The 20,070-nt window shown below is 16.4% G+C and overlaps 4 protein-coding genes across 4 annotated transcripts, besides 14 other annotated features; 1 reads left to right on the forward strand and 3 right to left on the reverse strand. All coding sequences in view use genetic code 6, as the record gives it.

The window, feature by feature from the left end:
• The first annotated feature begins 495 nt into the window (after positions 1–495).
• Positions 496–556: a microsatellite.
• A 199-nt stretch (positions 557–755) lies between these two features.
• Positions 756–780: a microsatellite.
• A 439-nt stretch (positions 781–1,219) lies between these two features.
• Positions 1,220–1,300: a microsatellite.
• A 489-nt stretch (positions 1,301–1,789) lies between these two features.
• Positions 1,790–1,853: a microsatellite.
• A 2,244-nt stretch (positions 1,854–4,097) lies between these two features.
• Positions 4,098–4,155: a microsatellite.
• A 1,047-nt stretch (positions 4,156–5,202) lies between these two features.
• Positions 5,203–5,240: a microsatellite.
• A 259-nt stretch (positions 5,241–5,499) lies between these two features.
• Positions 5,500–5,575: a microsatellite.
• Positions 5,515–5,575: a microsatellite.
• Positions 5,576–5,693: 118 nt separating this feature from the next.
• Positions 5,694–5,740: a microsatellite.
• An 81-nt stretch (positions 5,741–5,821) lies between these two features.
• Positions 5,822–5,887: a microsatellite.
• Positions 5,838–5,886: a microsatellite.
• A 69-nt stretch (positions 5,888–5,956) lies between the features above and the next one.
• Positions 5,957–6,007: a microsatellite.
• Positions 5,960–5,999: a microsatellite.
• Positions 5,962–6,005: a microsatellite.
• Positions 6,008–7,402: 1,395 nt separating the features above from the next.
• On the reverse strand, positions 7,403–9,506 carry IMG5_194290 (hypothetical protein; the record flags this gene model as incomplete). Its single annotated transcript, XM_004024969.1, has 2 exons — positions 8,118–9,506; positions 7,403–8,043 (listed from the first exon to the last, which is right to left on the reverse strand). The coding sequence occupies exons 1-2, from the start codon at positions 8,980–8,982 to the stop codon at positions 7,403–7,405; spliced, it is 1,506 nt and encodes a 501-aa protein (XP_004025018.1). The 5' UTR covers positions 8,983–9,506.
• Positions 9,507–11,056: 1,550 nt separating this feature from the next.
• Positions 11,057–12,461, reverse strand: IMG5_194300 (hypothetical protein; the record flags this gene model as incomplete). The annotated part of the gene is made up of 3 exons (XM_004024970.1): positions 11,057–11,661; positions 11,702–12,069; positions 12,337–12,461. 3 exons carry the CDS (start codon positions 12,459–12,461, stop codon positions 11,057–11,059), a joined length of 1,098 nt encoding a protein of 365 aa, XP_004025019.1.
• A 217-nt stretch (positions 12,462–12,678) lies between these two features.
• Positions 12,679–13,437, reverse strand: IMG5_194310 (vacuolar ATP synthase subunit d, putative; the record flags this gene model as incomplete). Its single annotated transcript, XM_004024971.1, has 1 exon — positions 12,679–13,437. The coding sequence occupies one exon, from the start codon at positions 13,435–13,437 to the stop codon at positions 12,679–12,681; it is 759 nt and encodes a 252-aa protein (XP_004025020.1).
• A 431-nt stretch (positions 13,438–13,868) lies between these two features.
• On the forward strand, positions 13,869–15,128 carry IMG5_194320 (ribosomal protein s6 polypeptide 6, putative; the record flags this gene model as incomplete). Its single annotated transcript, XM_004024972.1, has 2 exons — positions 13,869–14,422; positions 14,489–15,128. The coding sequence occupies 2 exons, from the start codon at positions 13,869–13,871 to the stop codon at positions 15,126–15,128; spliced, it is 1,194 nt and encodes a 397-aa protein (XP_004025021.1).
• Between the last annotated feature and the right edge of the window lie 4,942 nt (positions 15,129–20,070).

Consider the following 20,070-nt stretch of genomic DNA (forward strand, 5'->3'; position numbering starts at 1 on the left):
TCAAATTTTATCATTCATATAATAAAAGTAATGTAAATAATTGCTTTAGAAAAAGACATTGTAAATATTTGTAATTTAAAATCTAAAATTTACTGCTTTTAAAATAATATTTAATACTTGATAAAGTGTAAAATGCCAACTATATTTAAAATTATAATAAATTTAATTTGTTTCGTCTATTTTTAAAACATACTTTAAAATTAAATAACTAGCATCGTAAGAATTAAGAATAAAAACTATTATATTTAATAAAAGAAAATATAATTTAAATAATTACAATTTTTTACATTTACACATAAAAAAAATGTATAATATATAATTATTACTTAAGCATTTTTAATACAAATAGGGTTATTAAAGATAAATATATTATATTAAAAAGTTATATAATTATTTAATTTTAAGTAAGATATAATTTTAAATAATAATTATTAATAAAAAAAAATTAAATTCTTTTAAATACATGATAATTATTAAATAAAAATTATATATTTAAATTTAATAAAAAAAATAAAAACATTAATTTTTAAAAGAAATTAAAAATATTATTATATAATAAAATTAAAAAATATAAAATTTTTATAAATATATTTTAAAATAAAATATTGAAATTACTTTTTTTAGTAAAATTAAATAAAAAGATTAATAATTTTTTTATAAATATATCACTTTTTCAATTTATTTTTTTATTTAAAATATTGTTTTTTTAGAAAAAATATAATTTTTTATTGACTGCTTATTAAAATTATAAATATATAAAAAAAATAAAAAAAATAAAAATATTGTTAATGAAAAAAATTGAATTTATTATTTAATATTTTATTCATTTTTATTATATTTAACAATAAGTTGTCTGTCAATATTTATTTTCTTTATCCTTTTAAAAAATGTAAAATTGAAAAAAAATATTATAAATATATTACAATAGAATCTAATTGACTATTTTAAATTTTTTTGGATAATATTATGTACAACTTTAAAATGTATTTATAGCATTGTTAACTGATTTAATATAAGAATTGTTAAAAAGAATTTTAGATTATATATTCCTAAATATAAATAAATTAAAAAAAATAAATAAAAAATTTAAAAAATAATTAGACTCGTTTTCTATTTTTGAAATTTAAGAATTTTCAGTAAAATGTTCAGTTGTAAAACTATTTTATAGATTAATATTTTCAAATAAATTTTTCAAAACTATATACTTTAAAAAATATATTAAATAAATATTTAAATAAATAATTAAATAAATAAATAAATAAATAAATAAATAAATAAATAAATAAATAAATAAATAAATTAAGATATTAAGAAATTTTAATTTTTTTATATATAAAACATTTTTAAACTATTTATTTTATTTATAAAAATTTAAACTATATTTTTTTATTTAATTCAAATTATACATTAAATTTTATTTATTAATATTTATTTTTATATTTTTATTTACTTAATTATGAATTTATTAGCATTCTTGTTTTTTTATTTCAATTAATTCATATGCTTTTTCAATTTCTTTACTTTTTTATTTTAACTCTTAATTTTATTTTTCAATTTTTTATTCTTATTAAATTTTTTATTAATTTTCCTTTTTATATATGAATATATTTTAATATTTATAAATTTATATTATAAATTATTAATATAATATTCTTAAATACTTATTTAATTGTAAAATTTTCTATTTATTATTTAAATTTTTTATATTCAAGTTATTATAAATTATTAAGATTATCATATTTATTTTTATAATATGATAATTACTTATTTAATTCAATAATTTTTTTGTTTAGTATATTTATTTCATCTTATTATGTATCATTTTTTTAATCTTTTTAGTTTATTTATTTAATATTCAAATTTTTTTACATATCATTTATTTAATTTTATAAATTGCATATTTATTTATCTTTTTAATTATTTTCCTTTATTATTTTTTCATTATTATTTTTTAATTATTATAAATCTTCATTTAAAGATAATTAATTTTATTATTATTAAAATTATTTAATTTAATTATTTATATTATTATTTTCTTAAATATAAAACTCTAATTCTTTTTATTTCTTTATATTGTTTTATTGTAAATTATTATTATCTGTATTAAGCATCTCAATTTATTTTTACATATGTAAAGCGTTTTAATTAATAATATTTATTTATTAAGAAATAACTCTTTCATTTTCTAATTTTTATTATATCAATTAATTTCTCTCTTCATTTTATTTTTCAATTTCATTATTTAAAAAAGAAATTTTTTTATTTAAATTTTCTATTAACTTAGTGTTTTTTGAATTCTCACAATCTAAAAACTAAATTTAAGCAACTAAATTATTTTCTATTTAATTTTGAGAATTCATCTCTTAAATTTTTTAATTCAAATTATTATTTTATAAATTAAGGTTATCTATTTTTTCTTTCAAAATTAAAATTTCTTCCTTTTAGTAAAAAATTTATTTTTCGAGATTATCAATAAGTACTTATTTATTTGATATATCTTCTTACAATTCAACTTTGAGGAAATTAATATTAATTTAATGTTGGTTAATTAATTCTTAATATTAATTATTTAGTTATATATTAATTTGGTTTATATTTTTTAATTAAATATCATTAAGTTAATCTTTTTCTTAATTTTCATTTTAAATTTTAAGTATTTTTTTGTTTAGAATTTTAATCTCATTATCTTTTTCTTCTTCTAATTTTTTTAAATTTTTTTCTTATTGAATATTTATTTCTTTAAATTTTTTTTAGCTTTCTTACATATAAAGATTAAAATTTTCGTTTAGCTCGTTTTTTTACTTTTTTAATTTTTATTCGAATTCTTCTTGTAGTTTTTTGTAATTTTATTATTATAATTCTTCATATTTTAATAATTAATTTTCCTTTTATTGCAATTACATTTTTATCTAATCTAATTTAAACATTTTTAGATCATTTTCTTCATTCAAATGGGCTAAACTTTACTAAGCTTCATTTATTTAATGATTTTTTTTTTTATTTTCTTCTTTCAGATTTTCTATTTCAATTAATAATTTACCATTTATTTATTCTAATTCATTTTTGATATTTTCTATTTGTTTAATTTCTGAAATTCTATTATTTAATTGTTAAGAAGATTACAGTAAAGAGAAATTTTACTATTCGAAATCATTTTTTTAAGTTTTTAAATTTTCATTTTCATCAACTAAAAATTCAATTTTTTATTTTTTAATATTTGCTTCATTTTAAAAATTATCTATTTATAATTTAAGATTTTCAATATCTTTATTCAAAAAGTTGATTTCATTTTCTTTTTACAGGTTTTAATTTTTTAAATTATCATTTTCATTTTTCAGTTATTAAATTTTTTATTCTTTTTGATAATTTTATTCTTGTATTTCATTATTATTGTTTATTTAATTCAATTTTATTTATTACTTAAGTTTATATTCATATTCTTTTTTCAAATTTTCAATTAAAAGGTTAACTTATTTAAGTTCCTGATTTTAATTTACTAACTTAAAATCACTTTCCTTAAGCATTTTTTATAAATTTTCGTTATTATACTATTATTTAGTTATTTCTTAAGTTAAAAGTTATATTTTTTCTTATAAAATTTACAGTTCATTATCCTTATCATTTTAATGCTATTTATATAATATATATTATCATTTATATAAAAAAATACTTCTTTAATATCTTAATTTAATCTAATTTAAAATTAAAGTAATTATTAATTTAGTTAAGATATTTAGGAATCTTTTTACTTAACAGTTTCATTTATTTAATTAATATTTTTTCATATAATGTTTATAATTAATAATTTTTTCTTCTTATATTTTGCTCTTTTAATCAAATTCTTAACGAATGCTATCTATATCTTTTTATGATTAAATTATTAAATCTTAATATTTTTTTTAGATCGTTTCTTTATTACTCGACTGAATCTATATCTGTTTACTTATTTTTGAAATAAAAATATAATTATTTATATTCAAAATAAAAAAGATTGTTTTATATTTATACTTAATCCTAAAATTTTTTCTTTTCAGATTCAAATTAATATTTTTTTTGTACGAATACATATTCTTAGCTTTTCTTTTCTTTTTAGAGTTATTAAATTTGTAAATTTAATTATCTTAATTATATTTCTAAATTTTAAATTATTTAATTTTTTAAATTAATTTCTTATTCATAATTTTATTATAATAAAATTTAGTTTTCAATTGTTTTTTTATCTTTTTATTCTTCCGAATTTTATGATTAATTATTTATTTGTTCACTTAATTATTAATTTTAAATTCGTAATTATTTTACAACGTTTTCCGTATCCATTTTTTCTAAACTTAATATAGAACTTACTAAATATTTGAAATTAAATAATTATATATATTTTTTTTTTATTAACATTGTTCAGACTATTAATATTAATTTAATTTTTCTTATAACGAAAATATAATAGAGTTTAGTTTTTTTAACTCTTCTCCATTCTAATAGTATTCTAAATCTTTTTCTAATTTTAAAATAACCAATAGTGATCTTTCCTTTTCTTTATCCAAAGTTTATTTACATAAATATAATTACTATTTAAGTTATTAAATTTCATTATTATCTTAATTCTAATTTTCTTAAATAACGCAACTTTATTTATCAAAAATACATTTTTCTTATTAAGCTAATCTATCTAAAGTGTCATCGTACTTTGCTTATAAAACTTCTATTTATATTTTTAATTGATTAATTGTGTTTGCTTCGTTTAAATTTGATTATTATTGCACTAAATTTTTTTAAATTTAGAATTAATCTGTGGGAATCATAATTGGGTATTGTAAATTATTATTTTATGTAATCTAGGAAATTTATGATTACTTTTTATATCCATTTTGATTTTAGTTCAGGCTAGAATTTGAATTATTTTTACTAAATTAAGGAGATGCATAATTATTATTATTTTATAATGACAACTATTATGATTAGTTTGGCTTCTATTATTATTCATTACTTTTATTAAGTAAAAGTAAAATAAATATGAGTAAATATATATATATATTAAACATTAATCTATTTATGTATATATATATATATGTATATTATTGGTACTATAAGATGCTCTAGGATGATGATGAAATGTTTATGCTCTTGCTCATTAAGACTTGATATTTACTTATTATTAAAATATTTAAATAGAAATAATATATTTAATTAAAATTTTAATAAATATAAATTTTTTTTATTATTTAAATTTTTTTATTATTTAATAATTAAAAATAACAATGATCTAAAAAAAATATTGCACAAATAATTTTTGTAAAAATATTTTAAATAGATTTTAAATTATATAATTATAATTTTTTATTCAGCATATATAATTTTATATTAAATTTAACTTTTTTTCTTGTATATTTTGCGAATTTTATTAATATTTAAAACTTTTTATTAATTATTAATTTTTTAATTAAAATTTTTTCTATATATTTGTCATTTTCTTAGTCATAAAATTTCTATATATAGAAAATATTATTTTAAATTTAATTTTATATTATATTTATATGTATATTTTTATTTTATATATTATAATATATTTATAATTATAAACTTTTAACAAATTTTAAATTATAAATTAAATTTAAATTATTTTTTATTTTTATATATTTAATTTTAAAAAAAAAAAAATTTATTAAATCCCATAAATTCATTATTAAACTATTATTTATATATATAAATATATATATATATATATATATGTATATATACATATTTTTAATAATATATAAATTAAATAATAGAATTTTATAATTTTTTTTTTTTATTAAATCAAAACAATTTTTATCTATATATATATATTTTTTTTTTTTTTTTAATTTTTTATAATTTATTTTTATTTTTTATTAATATTTTATATTTAAATATTTTTAAAATATAATTTACTTTTTATTTTTATTTTAAAGTTATTTTTTACTTATATTATATTATATTATATTTTTTTTTTTTTTTATTTTTTTATTTTTTTGTTTTTTGTTTTTATTAGTATAATATATTAAGTTAATATTTTTTTATATTTTATTTTGAAAATCTTTAAAATTATATCATAAATATTTATCATATTTGCTTACTAATTTATAGTTTTTTTATAAATATACTTTTAAAAATTTTTATATTTTATCTTACAAGTCGAATTTTATTTTATTCAATATATACTTTTAAAATATTTCCTTTTATTTTTATATAATTATTTATAAAAATATCTAAAATAATTATTTAAGCAAAAAATATCAATTTTATTTTTCTTTTTATTTAAATTATTGTAAACATAATTTTAATTTGATTCTATAAGATCTACGAAATTTTTAATAGTTTATATGCTAGTTTAATTAGCATTTTATATTTAGTTAATATAAACTTAATATATAAATTTTAAATAAAGAAGCAAAAAAAAATTAATAAATAAAAAACATAATTGAATTCTACAGTCTATATATTATATAATCTGATATAGTACAAAATAAAATGAAATATTTTTAAGAAATTGTTCAAGGATAAAAAAATAGATAATTTTTTCTTGGTTTTCTAATTATTTTTTTTTTATATATATATTTTGATTGATAAAAAATATTTTTATCAATATTTATTTTTATTTTTATTTATAAAGCATGTTTAGCTATATTCTCTGATATTTTTACAATTATAATAATATATTCCTCTTTAAATTTTTTTGTGTATATGATATGTATATTTCTATAATTTGATATTTCTTATATTTTTTATAATTCTTCACTATTATTTATAGATAATATTAAAAATGTATAAAATTTTCATTTTTAATAAATTTATTTATTTAGAAAATAACATTATTAATTTTATGAATTTTTTTACAAATAAAATTTCGTTAAAAATCAATATAAAATTATGTTAATTAGTATTTTTAATTATATTTAAAATAAAAAAAAATATTTTAATTTTATTTACTTTCTTTGTAAATTAAAATTTTAAAACATATTATTTTCACTGAAAAATCTTTATTTAATTCATATTCAATCATATAATGTTTATGTAATAGTTATTTTTTATATACTATCTAAATATTTAACATATAAAGAATAAGTAATTAAATATTATTTAAAATAATTTTTTTTTTAAATTTGCAAATTATTATACTTTAATAAAATTATAATATAAAATATATAAAAATAAAAGTTAATATTTATGTATCATTTAATATCTATAATAATTTTTTATTTAAAAAAACAATATTACATTTTATTATAATATAAATTTTTATATTTTATTAATGATTTTAAATATGTATATTTTATATATTCTAAAACATAATAAAATATAGCTAATTTAATAATAAATAATTTTTTTTTAAAAAAAAAATATAAAAAACAATTAGATATATTCTAATTGTTTTTTATAAAAATCATTCTACTTTAGTCTTGGACTTAGTTTTTTTTTCTCTATTAGCTTTATTAATAAAATCTACAATTTTTCTCTTTTCATTATTTTACTTAGATTCATCAACTAATTATTCAGAATCTTTCTTATTTATTTTAATAGAATCCATTTCTAAGCCTTTTTCATATTCTTGCATAGTCATAAGACCTTCATCGTTTTCTTAGCTATCTTCTAATTAATCAAGAGCGTTTTGTTAATCTTCTTCTAAACCTTCTTAGCTTTCTTTAATGAATCGTAATTCTTATATTTTTTATTCTTTACTTTTTTTAAATTCTATAGTGTCTTTAAGATTGATTTTTGATAAATAAGCTTTGTCATAGGGATTTGATAAATCTTCATAAAATTCATTAATTTAAATCATTTCATTTATTTTGTTATCATTTTAAATATCTAAGTCTGACTTCCTACGTTCTTCTTAAGTTTAATAAAGATAATTTCTTAAATCTTCATAGGAATGTTTCTCATCTTATAATAAATCTTCTCCAAAAACTTCATGTTCTTCAAAAATTAATTACTTTGCATTTTTATAACTTTGTTAATCAATTTTATATTTTAATCTTCGTAATCTATCTATAATTTCAATTAATCTATTTTCTTTATCATCATCTATTATTTTTTTTTTTAATATAGATAAATTTATTTATATAATGAGAAATAAAAATTTATTGTATAAAAAAAACCTATTTTATCTTAATTCTTTAATTATTTTCTTAACCACTTTTCTTCAATTCTAAGCATTCTTTCTTCATATGTTTCAAAAAGTTTATAAGTACCCTAAGATTCATATAGAGGTTTAGAAAGAGACTGTAAATAGTTTTGTTCTAATTGAATAGTACCTAATCTTTATTATTCTTTTTATTTTTGAGCTAATTCTTCAGTACTATCATGAGTATTTTCATAACTTTGAATTTATTAAATCATTTTAAAAGGTGAACCAGCTATTTAAATTATATCTCTAGTATAATTTTCTTATTATTATCTGACTTTTTCTAATTGTTTTTTTAATACTAATGCTTAATCCATTTAATGCTCTTTATGAGGAAACTCGAATTCTAAATCTTTCTACATCAAAGCATATTTTACGTATAAATTTTCTTATAATTTAGCACGCAAATTTTCATTTTTTACTTAAGAAAAGTCTACTGTACCATCAGGCCTTAATACTACATTTAACTTTTCTAATTTTTTAATTAATTTTCTTACCCTGTTTTTCATTTTAGTAGGAGAATTTCTAACTTCTTCTTGTATTTATTAATCTGATAGACCTTAAAGACGGTCGTAAATAGCAGCTCTTTAATAATACACTTTAAACATATTTTCATTTCTTTCTATGAATTCCTTTGAATTGCTTAGCTTTCTTTCTTCTTCTTTTGCTTCTGTTGTTTTATGACCTTAATTTTGTAGTTTGAAAAGTACACGATTATAAATATTTTCTTATGTTTCTAAATAATCTTATTCATTATCTATTTTTATATATTTATTTTTTAATTATATTTTTGTTGTTGTAAATACCTCCATCATCTTATTATATTTATTCGAAATCATGCATTTATTATTAATATTATTTTAAGTCTCTTTTCATTCTCAATACCTTTAATCTAGATTCTTTTTCTGCTTATTATTAATAATAGTTCATAAAAGATCTTGCTCTATTATTAACTGCTAACCCTCTAGTTAAATTATTTTGGTCAACTTTTCTTTAAATTCTGTCTTAAAACATTACTTCTGTTTTTTTGAACGCTTATTCTTAAGTTAATCCATTTTTCATCAATTCCTATTATTTTAAAATAAAACGAGTACTATAGCTATATTATGTTTCCATATTATTATGAATTAAGGATTCTCTTCCACTTGTATCATATCTTAATTCTGGGTATCTATCAAATAAAATCTTTATTAAATTCTTCTATAACTTTAGATCTTTATCCTCTTAAAAAGGTTTTCTTAAAGTTTATCTTGTAGGCAAATATTATGTCCAAATTGGAGGAAATAAATGGAAATGACGATGTTCTTCTTTGTAATCTAGGAGATTATATTTTTTAAAATATCTTATGGAATCCCACCATTCCATACGCGTCCATTTTCTAAAATACATTTATTTTGTTTTCTTATAATTGATTTTTTAGTATATAATTTATTTATTTTGTTTTTTGATTTCTATATTTTTTTTATCAAATATTTATATCTTTTTATTTTGCATTGACTTTAAAATGAATATTGTTAAAATTATTTATATGTGAAATTTTTATATTTTTTAATACTTATGTAGAATAAGTAAATAAATTAATATTTATTAAATTATTCGATAATACTAATTAATAAAGTAATCGTTTTGGCTTATTTTTAAAAAATAATAAAGTAAATATAATAAGGGTAACAAAAGTATTTTAACTATTATTTTTTTTTTAATGAGAAATCAATTAGAAATGATAATAAACAAAAATAATAGTATTATTTCTAAAAATATATATTAAATAATTTTTAAAATTAAAATTTAGAGTAAAATATATCATATGGAAAACTATATTAGTTTAATTAAAAATAATTTTTATTCTTTAAGTTTGGTTTTCAGCTTGCTTTTTCATAAATATAAAATATGTATAGCAAAAAAATAAATGAACTTACAAAAAAACTAGAAAGTATATTCATTAAGCGAAATATAGTAGATTATAGAAAAAAATAGAAACTAACTATGATGAAATTTATAAATAAACTATAGTTATAGAAGGAATAGAAAATAAATGTTCTTAACTTAATTAAAATGTTATGATTTTTAATTGATTTTTAAAAATAAACTTCAAATAAAAATTATTTTTAAATAAATTATAAGAAAACTAGTTTTTAATATATTTTAAACAAGTTTAAAAAAGTAATAATAAAATTAAATTAATTTTTAGTTAAAAAAGAATCAGACAAAAATGTGAAACATTTTTGATTTCTCTATTTAAATTTTTTATCGAGAAAAGGATTTTAAAATAATATAAAATATAAAATTGCATAAACTTAATAAAAAAACATAATTAGTTTTATAAATAATTATTGAATAATTTAGTTTAATATATTTTTTATATCTGAGTAAAAAAAAGATATTTAAATTGAATTCTAATAAGAAAATATTTAAATTTGAATTAATTCTGTAAATTTTTACTTATATATGGAAATATAATCTATGATTGTACTAAGCTTTAAAAAAAAAATTTTTGGATTACGATTAATGTATTATAATATTTAAATGAACTATATAAAAATTAAATATACTCAGCTTTTTTTTTAATATGATAATTTACTTAATATTTTAATTGAAAGATCATTTATATATATAAGATAGTACATTTGATAAAAGTTTTTTGAATAAAATAAATAATATATTTAATTTAGAAAATTAAATAAATGAAACATAATTAATATAAAATTATGAGTAAATCATTTTTTTTTAACCTTGCAGACATTTTAATTTATTTATTTTATTTTTACTTATTTAGATAAAAAAGTATGTTCCAATTATAAATTACCTATAATTTAAGAAATTTTTTTATAAAAATATTTAAATTGATTTTTTAATTCGTTTATAATAATATATAATCCTATTATAAATATTATTATCTTATAAAATCTTAATTCATTTTTATAATAATAAATGATTTCTAAGTTTTAATAAAATTTCTATTAATTAACTTCCTACAAATCTTCCTAAAACACCTTTGCATGCACTTACTTCATCATATTATTGAACTTAGTCATTAAATAAATTTTTTTAACTGTTATTATCTTTTTTTAATAAATTAATTGTAGAAGAACTTGAAGAAATAGCCACAGGAACTGGCTCGAAAGAATGATCTCCTACTTGAACTGGAGTAGTGTGATCTCCGGTAAGGCAGATTATATATTCCTATTATGCCAAATTATTAGATTAAGCATTTTACAAAAAATCATTTAAACATTAATCAATAATTTCTAAATATTTAATTTTTCCTTCCAAATCCTTATCATGTCCGCAGTCATCAACAGCTTTAACATGTAGAAATCCAAAATTAAACTAAGGATTTTATTAAAAGAATTAAAATGCAGTTTAAAATTTGCTTTTGAAATTTGAATGATAATCACCTGTAGCACCTTCTGCTTTAACTATTTTCATCCCTAAAGTTTATCCTAAACCATTTATTATTGCTGTTGGTGCTATCATAAATGGTTTAATTTTATGTTTATCCTCAAATGTTTCTACTTCTATAAAAAACTGAGTTTTTATTTGTTAAAAAATAAATACTTAGTTTCATTCCTGCACCCCTTAATAATACAATGTTTGCTTTAACAAGCCCTTTTTTAGCCCTTTCTTTATTTAAAGGATGATTTTCAAGAACTCTATGTATTTCATCACTTAAAGAATTAACTATTTGGGCAGTGTAGTTACCTTCTTAATTTGTTCCTACCACTTTTCTTAAGACTAAATTATCCTTAAGTGGATCTGTGCCTGTAATTTTGTCTGTGAGGCCTGGCCCAGAAAGAATAACTCCACACCTATGTTCTGTTGCATGTTATACTTTAATAAAATGATCAGGAAAACCAGGAACTCTTAAACCATTTATTGTATCTATTAATTCAAGTCCCCATTTATCAAAATCCCTATCAACTCTTCTTTTTTTACTACTTTTGTTTCAGGATCCATATTGGAAAAGTTACACTTAAAAGCTATTTCAGAATAATCCATATCTAAACCTGCTCCAATGCTTTCAAAAGCTCCTCTTCCTCTATATAATTCAAATGGAATATATCCGAATATGTTCATATGAGCTGTATCTGAGCCACATGCTAAACCCGTTTCAACTGGATCCATTAATCCATTTATTCCTTTATTTTTAATATGTATAATAATATTTTTTTAAAAACTATATAAAACCTGACTTTGCTAATGCATCAAATGTAGGAATATTGGCTGTTTGAAGAGGTGTTTTTTTTTGCTTTTCATTTATACCAATATCACCTATACCATCTATTAAAATAAATAATATTTTAACATTTTTAACCATTTTAGTTAATTAATTATTAATACTTTGTATATTTTGAATAAATTATATAATTTGAAAATAAAATATAAAAATAAGATAATTAAAAAATATTTAGTAAAAATGATGATAATAATAATAAGCATAAATATATATTTATAATGGAATGCTTTTTTGTCCAAAAACAATTTTTTTAATGCATATTATTTTTTTGTTTAAAAAAAAAATATTAATAAAATCGTCAAAAAACGATATCTTCATCTTAAATTTTATCGTCTTAATCAATTAAATTTCCTCCACCTTAAGCTTTGACACCTTTAGCTGCCATCATAGCTTCATACTTAGCAACTTCAGCATCTTCTTCAGCTATAACTTTCCTTTTATTATCGAGAACTTTTTTGATTCTAAATAAATCTTCTCTTGCCATTTCGTCTAATTCTTAATTAATGTAAACTTAAATACGCATGTATTCGGGAATAACAACATGTTCTAATGCATTTACTCTTCTATTAGTAACTTTAATAACTTCATCAAGGGTAACAAAACTGGTTTAAAGTGAAGCTACTTTAACAAGTAAATATAAGCATTCTTTGAATTTTTATCTAGTTCTTTAAATTGCTAAACCCCCTTTATCTAAACCTAATTGACTTAAGTTTCCTTCAGAATCTTCCAATTCTTTCAAATTAAGATTAGGAAGCATTACACCTGCTATGTTTTCTGTACTTATATCTACTCTTATAAAAGCTTTTTTTATTGAATCTTTTACTATTGAGTTAAATTATCCAGCTGCCCATTAAGCTTCAGCAAATAAGAGAAAAGCTTTTTACATTTCTTCATCCATCTTCATCTTATTATCTAATAATGCAACCATTATTGAACGAAATCTGGTCTTTAAGCAATCACATTTCTTTTTCAATAGTTCATGACCTTTACGAGCTGATATTGTTTTTTATTTAAAAAGAGCTAATGTCATACGACTTGGAGTAATTTATTACGACATTTTTTATTAATTTAATTTTTATTTATATATGAATATTTTTATTTTGCTTTTGATATAATTTTTTTTTTATTATTATTATTTTTTTTTTTTCTAAAAAAAAAATAAAAAAGTCAAATATATTTTATTTACTTTTTTTTTATCAATACATGCTTTATAAATATGAAATAAATTTAAATTATATTTATTTTTTCGTTTATAAAAAAATAAAGATTTGAAAACATATTTTTTAATTGTAAAATTTATTAAAAAATCAAATAATTTTATTATCTTTAAAAAATAAAAAATATATGTAATTTTTCAAAATATTATTTATTAATTTTTTAAAGTAAACAAGCAAAATAAATTACCTTACCACAAAATAAAAGCAAAGAAAAAAAAAATTAAAAGTTTTCTAATTAAACACTTAAAAAAAAAACATAAATATAAAAAAAATGGGAAACATATGCGAAAAAAATACCAAACCTAGTTTTATAAATGAAAATCGATCTTCATTGTTTGTATAAAAAAATCCAGATTTAACATAATAAAATCCATAAATACGTTTAATAGTAAGTACCTGCTAATAAGAAAGTTAGTAAGAAAGCTAATAATAATCAGATAATTTTTAAAAGTAAAGTTTACGAAAATCTAATAGTTCAAATGGTAGTGATAGAAAAAGAAAACAAGTAACAATTTAAGATTTTGTAATCGAAAAGCCTTTAGGCAAAGGCGGGTTTGGAGTAGTATATTTAGTTACAAAAAAGAGTTCTTAACATAAATACGCAATGAAAACAATAAAAAAAATAGATATGGTTAATTAGGATTTAATAGAAAGTACAATGTTGGAAAAAAATATATTAATAAATTGTAATAATCCATTTATAGTTTAATTAAAATATTGTATTTAAACCGAAAAAAAAGTTTATTTAATTATGGAATATTTAGAAGGAGGGGAATTATATAATTTACTAAAATATTTAGGATAGTTTCCGGAAAAAATAGCCAAGTTTATAATTGCAGAAATTATTTTAGCTATTTAATATTTGCATGAAACCGCCAAAATTATTTATAGGGATATTAAACCTGAAAATGTATTATTATCTAAATAAGGTCATGCTAAAATTATTGACTTTGGGCTATGTAAAGAACGTGATTTGTAGGATTAATTGACTTATACTTTTGCTGGGACTGCTGAATATTTAGCTCCAGAAATAGTATTAGGTAAAGGTCATAATAAAAATGTCGATTTTTGGTGTTTAGGCATATTTTTATTTGAATTAATTGCTGGTTATCCACCCTTTTAAGATTTAAATAGAAATTTTGATAAAATTACGTAATTAATTATTGAAAATAAACCTGTTTTTCCTGATTATTTTTCTCCTTATTTAAAAGAATTGATACAAAGCTTTCTTTAAACAAATCCATTTCAAAGATTAGGTGCTTAATCTTTTGATGATATTAAAAGTCATAGATTTTTTTATGATATTAATTGGGATAATCTTTACTAATTAAACGTTAATTCTCCTCTTCTTTCATACACTAATATTGAAAAAATAGCTAAAGTCAATAGACCTAGACCTATTTATGAAACTCCGGTTAATTCAAATATTAAATTGCCTTAAATTTAAGGTATGAGCTATGATATTGAGGATGTTTAAGAAAATGATTTGGAAACTGAATTCGTTGAATCTTTAATTAAAAAAGATAAATGATTTTTAATTGTATATACTTTTTGCTTCATATTCGTTTTTTTATTTTTTCTGTATTTATTTTTTTAACTTAACAAACAAACAAAAAATGCCTTTATCCATTTTTCTCGACTTTTTTTTTTTGATCGAATATATAAATATATATTATAAACTATTATTGATTTTGTATCCTCCTCTACTTCTACTTTATTTAAAATTGATTTGAAAAAACTTATTACTTTTTCTAAAAACCATTATTAAGGTTTTAACTTATTTCTTATAAAGCTCTTAATCATAATTTTTTTTTTAATTTAAGCTTAAAAATTAATATATTAATTTTTACTATATTTATAAATTATGAAATTAAAGAAAATATAAGAATTTGATTTTTTTTATTTTTAGATAAAATGTAATACAATATAAAAATTATCTCTAAAATAAATTGCTTGGAAAATAAAATTTTAGAATACTTATTTTTACTAAACGGTTTTTCAATATGTGTTTTTTTCTAATTTTAAAAAGTCTAAATTAAAAAAATATAAAGCATAAAAATATTAATCTATAAAAGTCTTAATTAATGGGACTTTAAGGTATAAATTTTATTTTTTTATATTTATTTATTTATGTAAATATTGTATTTAAATTTATTTTTATTGGTTTAATTAATAAATTCATCTGTTAATTATTTATATTCAGTTATCTATTAATGAAAGTACATAAAAATTTTATCTAAGAGAAAACCAATATATTATAATTATTATATTCGCATTATTTTAAATTTTGAACATTTTTAGCAAATGCTTTTAAAAATTTTTGGAATCAATTCAATTGAGTTTTAAAAAAATTTAAATATTAAATTCGATTTTTATAAATATTTAGAACTGTAGATATGTTTTTTATACATTTGTAAATTTTAAGAATTGATTCCTTTCATTATTTTTATTTTTATTTTATTTTCGGAAATAGTTCTTATACAGTTTATATATTTTAAACAATTTATCTAAATCTTTTTTTTACAAAAAAAAAATCCGTCATAAAAATCTACTTAATTAATTTAAAAATAAACTTTATCTTAACCTGTAATTTATATAATTTTGTAATTTTATTTACTTTTAATTATAATAAATATAATATCAATAAAAGAATATCAAAGATACAATTTTTAACTTTTTGAAAAAAATTAATATGTTTTCATATATATTCCAAAAAGCAAATTTATCATTTATTAATATTAAAATTAAAATTTTTAATAAAAATGTATTTCTTCTTTTTAAATATAGTAAGTGTATTTTTTAAAATTGAAAAATATAAAAAAAATTAATTAAGCTAAATAAATACATGTAAGGGGAGGTAAAATATTTTTTTTTCGAAATACAATATATATTTTTTTCATATTAAATAAAATTTAAACCATTTAGATTTAACTGGAGAACAGATTTAAATATTTATTTAATTAAAAAAACAGTCTTAAAATTTTTTATTAAGAACTGATTTTCAAATTTGTTTGTAATAAATAAAAATACTTTTATTTAATTTAAATTGATTGTATTTTATTTTATTTTTCTTCATGTTTATTTATTTAAGAAAATAAAAAATATACAATTAATTTAAAAAAAAAATTAATTTCGATAAAAAAATATGTTGAGAAAAATTCTTAATTTTAGTTAAAAAGTTAGATTAAATAGCAATATATAATTTTAATTCGCTAGTAAAGAAGTTGCTAAATCCTCTAAATAATAAGGATCCAAAAAAGATATTACTCAATATGTAGATGGACAAATAGTAAATCGTACTCAAATAACTCTTAAAAAAAAGAAGATATCGAAGCTTATGTTATCAAAATAGTTAAAAATTACTTCAGGACAACAAACAAATAAGCAGTTAATATTGAATCATAATTATCAGAACATGGATTAGATGAATTCGATTCTATTGAGCTCTCAATGTAAATCGAAGAAGATCTTGGGTATGTTATTTCAGCAGAAACATTACCTGTTCTGAATAAAGTTAAGCATTTTGTTAATTATATTAATCATGTAGAACAATTTAAATAAGAAAATAATGGAAAATTACCTCTTGCTTGAAGAGATATTTTTATTAATATTTATGTTCTTCTTGCAATTTTATTAAATTTTAACAATACAAAACAAAAAATGCAAAAGTTAATTTTTATTTTATTTATAACAAGAAGATTTATTAATATTATAATTGTTATTATTAAATCTTAAATAAAAAATATATTAAATAATCGAAAAATAATTTTATAATAAACATTTTATTTAATTTTTTTTTTTAAAAAAAATAAAAAATAAAGTAATTAACTTAAAATATTTATAATTAATTAAATTTTTATGTTGTACGCACAGAAAGAAAAATTCGTTAATTTTTTTAAAAAAATCTAATTATTTTATCCAGAAATCAACAAAATTAATATAGAAGAAACTGCTATTTTTTTCAAAACAAATTATCTAATATAATGTAACGAAAATATAGCTAATATTTTGTGCAAGGCAAATCAGAATATAATAAAATATTAATTTTTGAGAATTTATAAAAATAATATATATAAATTATAAAAATTAATTATTGTCTCAATTAGTAAAATACTTATTGCATTTTTCTTATAAAATTTTAATTTTTCCTATGTGCAAATAAAAAATCGATTTGATCATATTGTTTAGCTAATCCGTAATATCAAAAATTATAAATAAATTTTTTAACTTAGGGTAATATAAAATATTACATTGATAAATGTGTAAAACTTTTTCCAAAAGGAGAATATTTTAATTTAGCTTTTCATATTTAAATATGTATTACCAAACAAAAAATAGAGTTTAGCTTACTTCTTATACAGCTCAAAATACTTTAATTTTTTAATTTATAATAAATAAGCACTATGAAGGGTGTATTATTAAATACTTTTTATTGGGATTTCATTAAAATGCAATATATATTAACTTCGTAAGATAAGGATTAATTATATTTTATTAAACAGATTTTATAAAAGAAATATATTAGTTAAAAAAATCAAGAGATTTTCTATTTATTTTTTTTGTAATCCAAAAACAAAATAATAATAATTTTATTTTATTTAAAATATAATATTTTTGCATAAATATATCTTATGAAATATTATCTAATAAATTCTTATATATAAGAGAGGCAAAATATATTTAATAATTATTTAAAAAAATAGTCAAAAACTGAAAATAAATATTCACAAATTTTAATTTAATATACTTTATATTTGTATTATATTTATCGATACACAAATTTAATTTATAATATTATTTTTTCATTAATTTCACTTTTTATTTTCCTTGTATTTGTTTACTAGATATTCAGTTATTTTTTATAGTATTTATATATCCATTTTGTTATTTTTTAGAAAGTACCAATATTTTTATTTGTTATTAATTCGTAAATATTTTTATGTTAATTTTAATTTTCAAAATACTGATATTAATGTTTATGAATAAGACTTTTGAATGAGTGTCTTTCTTTACATTTTATTAATAATTACTTGTTTTTTATTTAATATAATAAGATATATAATCTTTTAGGTTTTAGTTTTTTATTGTATTTTTAAATTTTTCTTTTTTTATATTCATTTTACCTTTTACAGTTTTATTTATTCCCATTATTCAATTATAACATTTATCTTTAACTTTCTATTTAATTTTCATGTTTCTATATTAAATTATGTTAATCTGTTATGTTTTTTGAGTATTTAATTGATATTTATTACAAGTTTTTAACTTCTAAATCTTTCATTATATTTTTCGCAATTGCGTATTAAAATTGTGATTATATGAAATTGTTTCATTATAGATATTACTTAAAATAATATTATTATCCTATTTATGTTTTTGGCTTAAATATTAATGTTTTTTAAAATTGTCTTTTATTTTTTGCATTCATACGTTAAGCTTCATATTATCTTATATTATTATTCCTAAATACTTATATTTATTTGTTTATGACAATTTATAAAATTGATGTTCTAATAATATTTTTTTTTTATATATATTAACTATTTTTTTTAGATTTTTTTAAAATCATCCATTCGCAATTATCGTATTTTAAACTTAATCCATATTTATTATATGTCTAAATTAATATTTTGCAGTATTATGAAATTTAATGAGAAGGAGTTGTATAAGTAAAACATTCTGCTAAATTCAAAATTAATTTAATCATTAACTTCTTTAAATATTAATTAAAATTATATAAACTATATAATTATATATTTAAAGTAACAAAAAATTTACAAATTAAATAAAAGAAATATTAGACATTTATTTATAATTAAATAAAATATAAATTAGAATATAAAGTAAGAAGGAGAATGCTACAAACTTCATTAATGAAAAGAATATACAGCCTCATGAAAATCTTAAAAAATTATTACATATTTGCCTATAGTCCGAAAATTTTAAATATATTTTTATCTCTTTTGCTAATTAAGAATATATATATCTATTTATTTATTTAACAAAAAAAATACAAAATTTATTTATAAAATGATAAAAAATTTCATAAATTAAAAGTAATTATTAATTTTATAAATTTATGTATAAATATTGTAATTGCTAAAAGAATTTTTTTTTTAAAAAAATAAATATATTATATAGACTATTTTTTCTTCCACTTAAACTTGTAAATTCAATATTTCTAATGTAATTGTATATTTGTAAATTCTATAATTTTGACTAACCTAATAAATACAGTTTTATTCAAATAATCTATAAACAGTATAAAAAAATAACCGGTAGAGTAAACTTTAAATTGATAATAAATAATACTGTTTTATCTCATTGTATAAATTGTTTAATAACAATTTTAACATCTATACCTTTTTCTATCTAACATTAGCAATTTAATGATAAAACCATTTATTACCTTTCTAATCTAATGTATTCAAAACTTTACTTTGATTAGAGTAGACCTCTTAATTAAAGTAAAG

This window comes from Ichthyophthirius multifiliis (assembly GCF_000220395.1).
Source record: "Ichthyophthirius multifiliis unplaced genomic scaffold scaff_1120509251392, whole genome shotgun sequence".
Classification (NCBI taxonomy): domain Eukaryota; phylum Ciliophora; class Oligohymenophorea; order Hymenostomatida; genus Ichthyophthirius; species Ichthyophthirius multifiliis.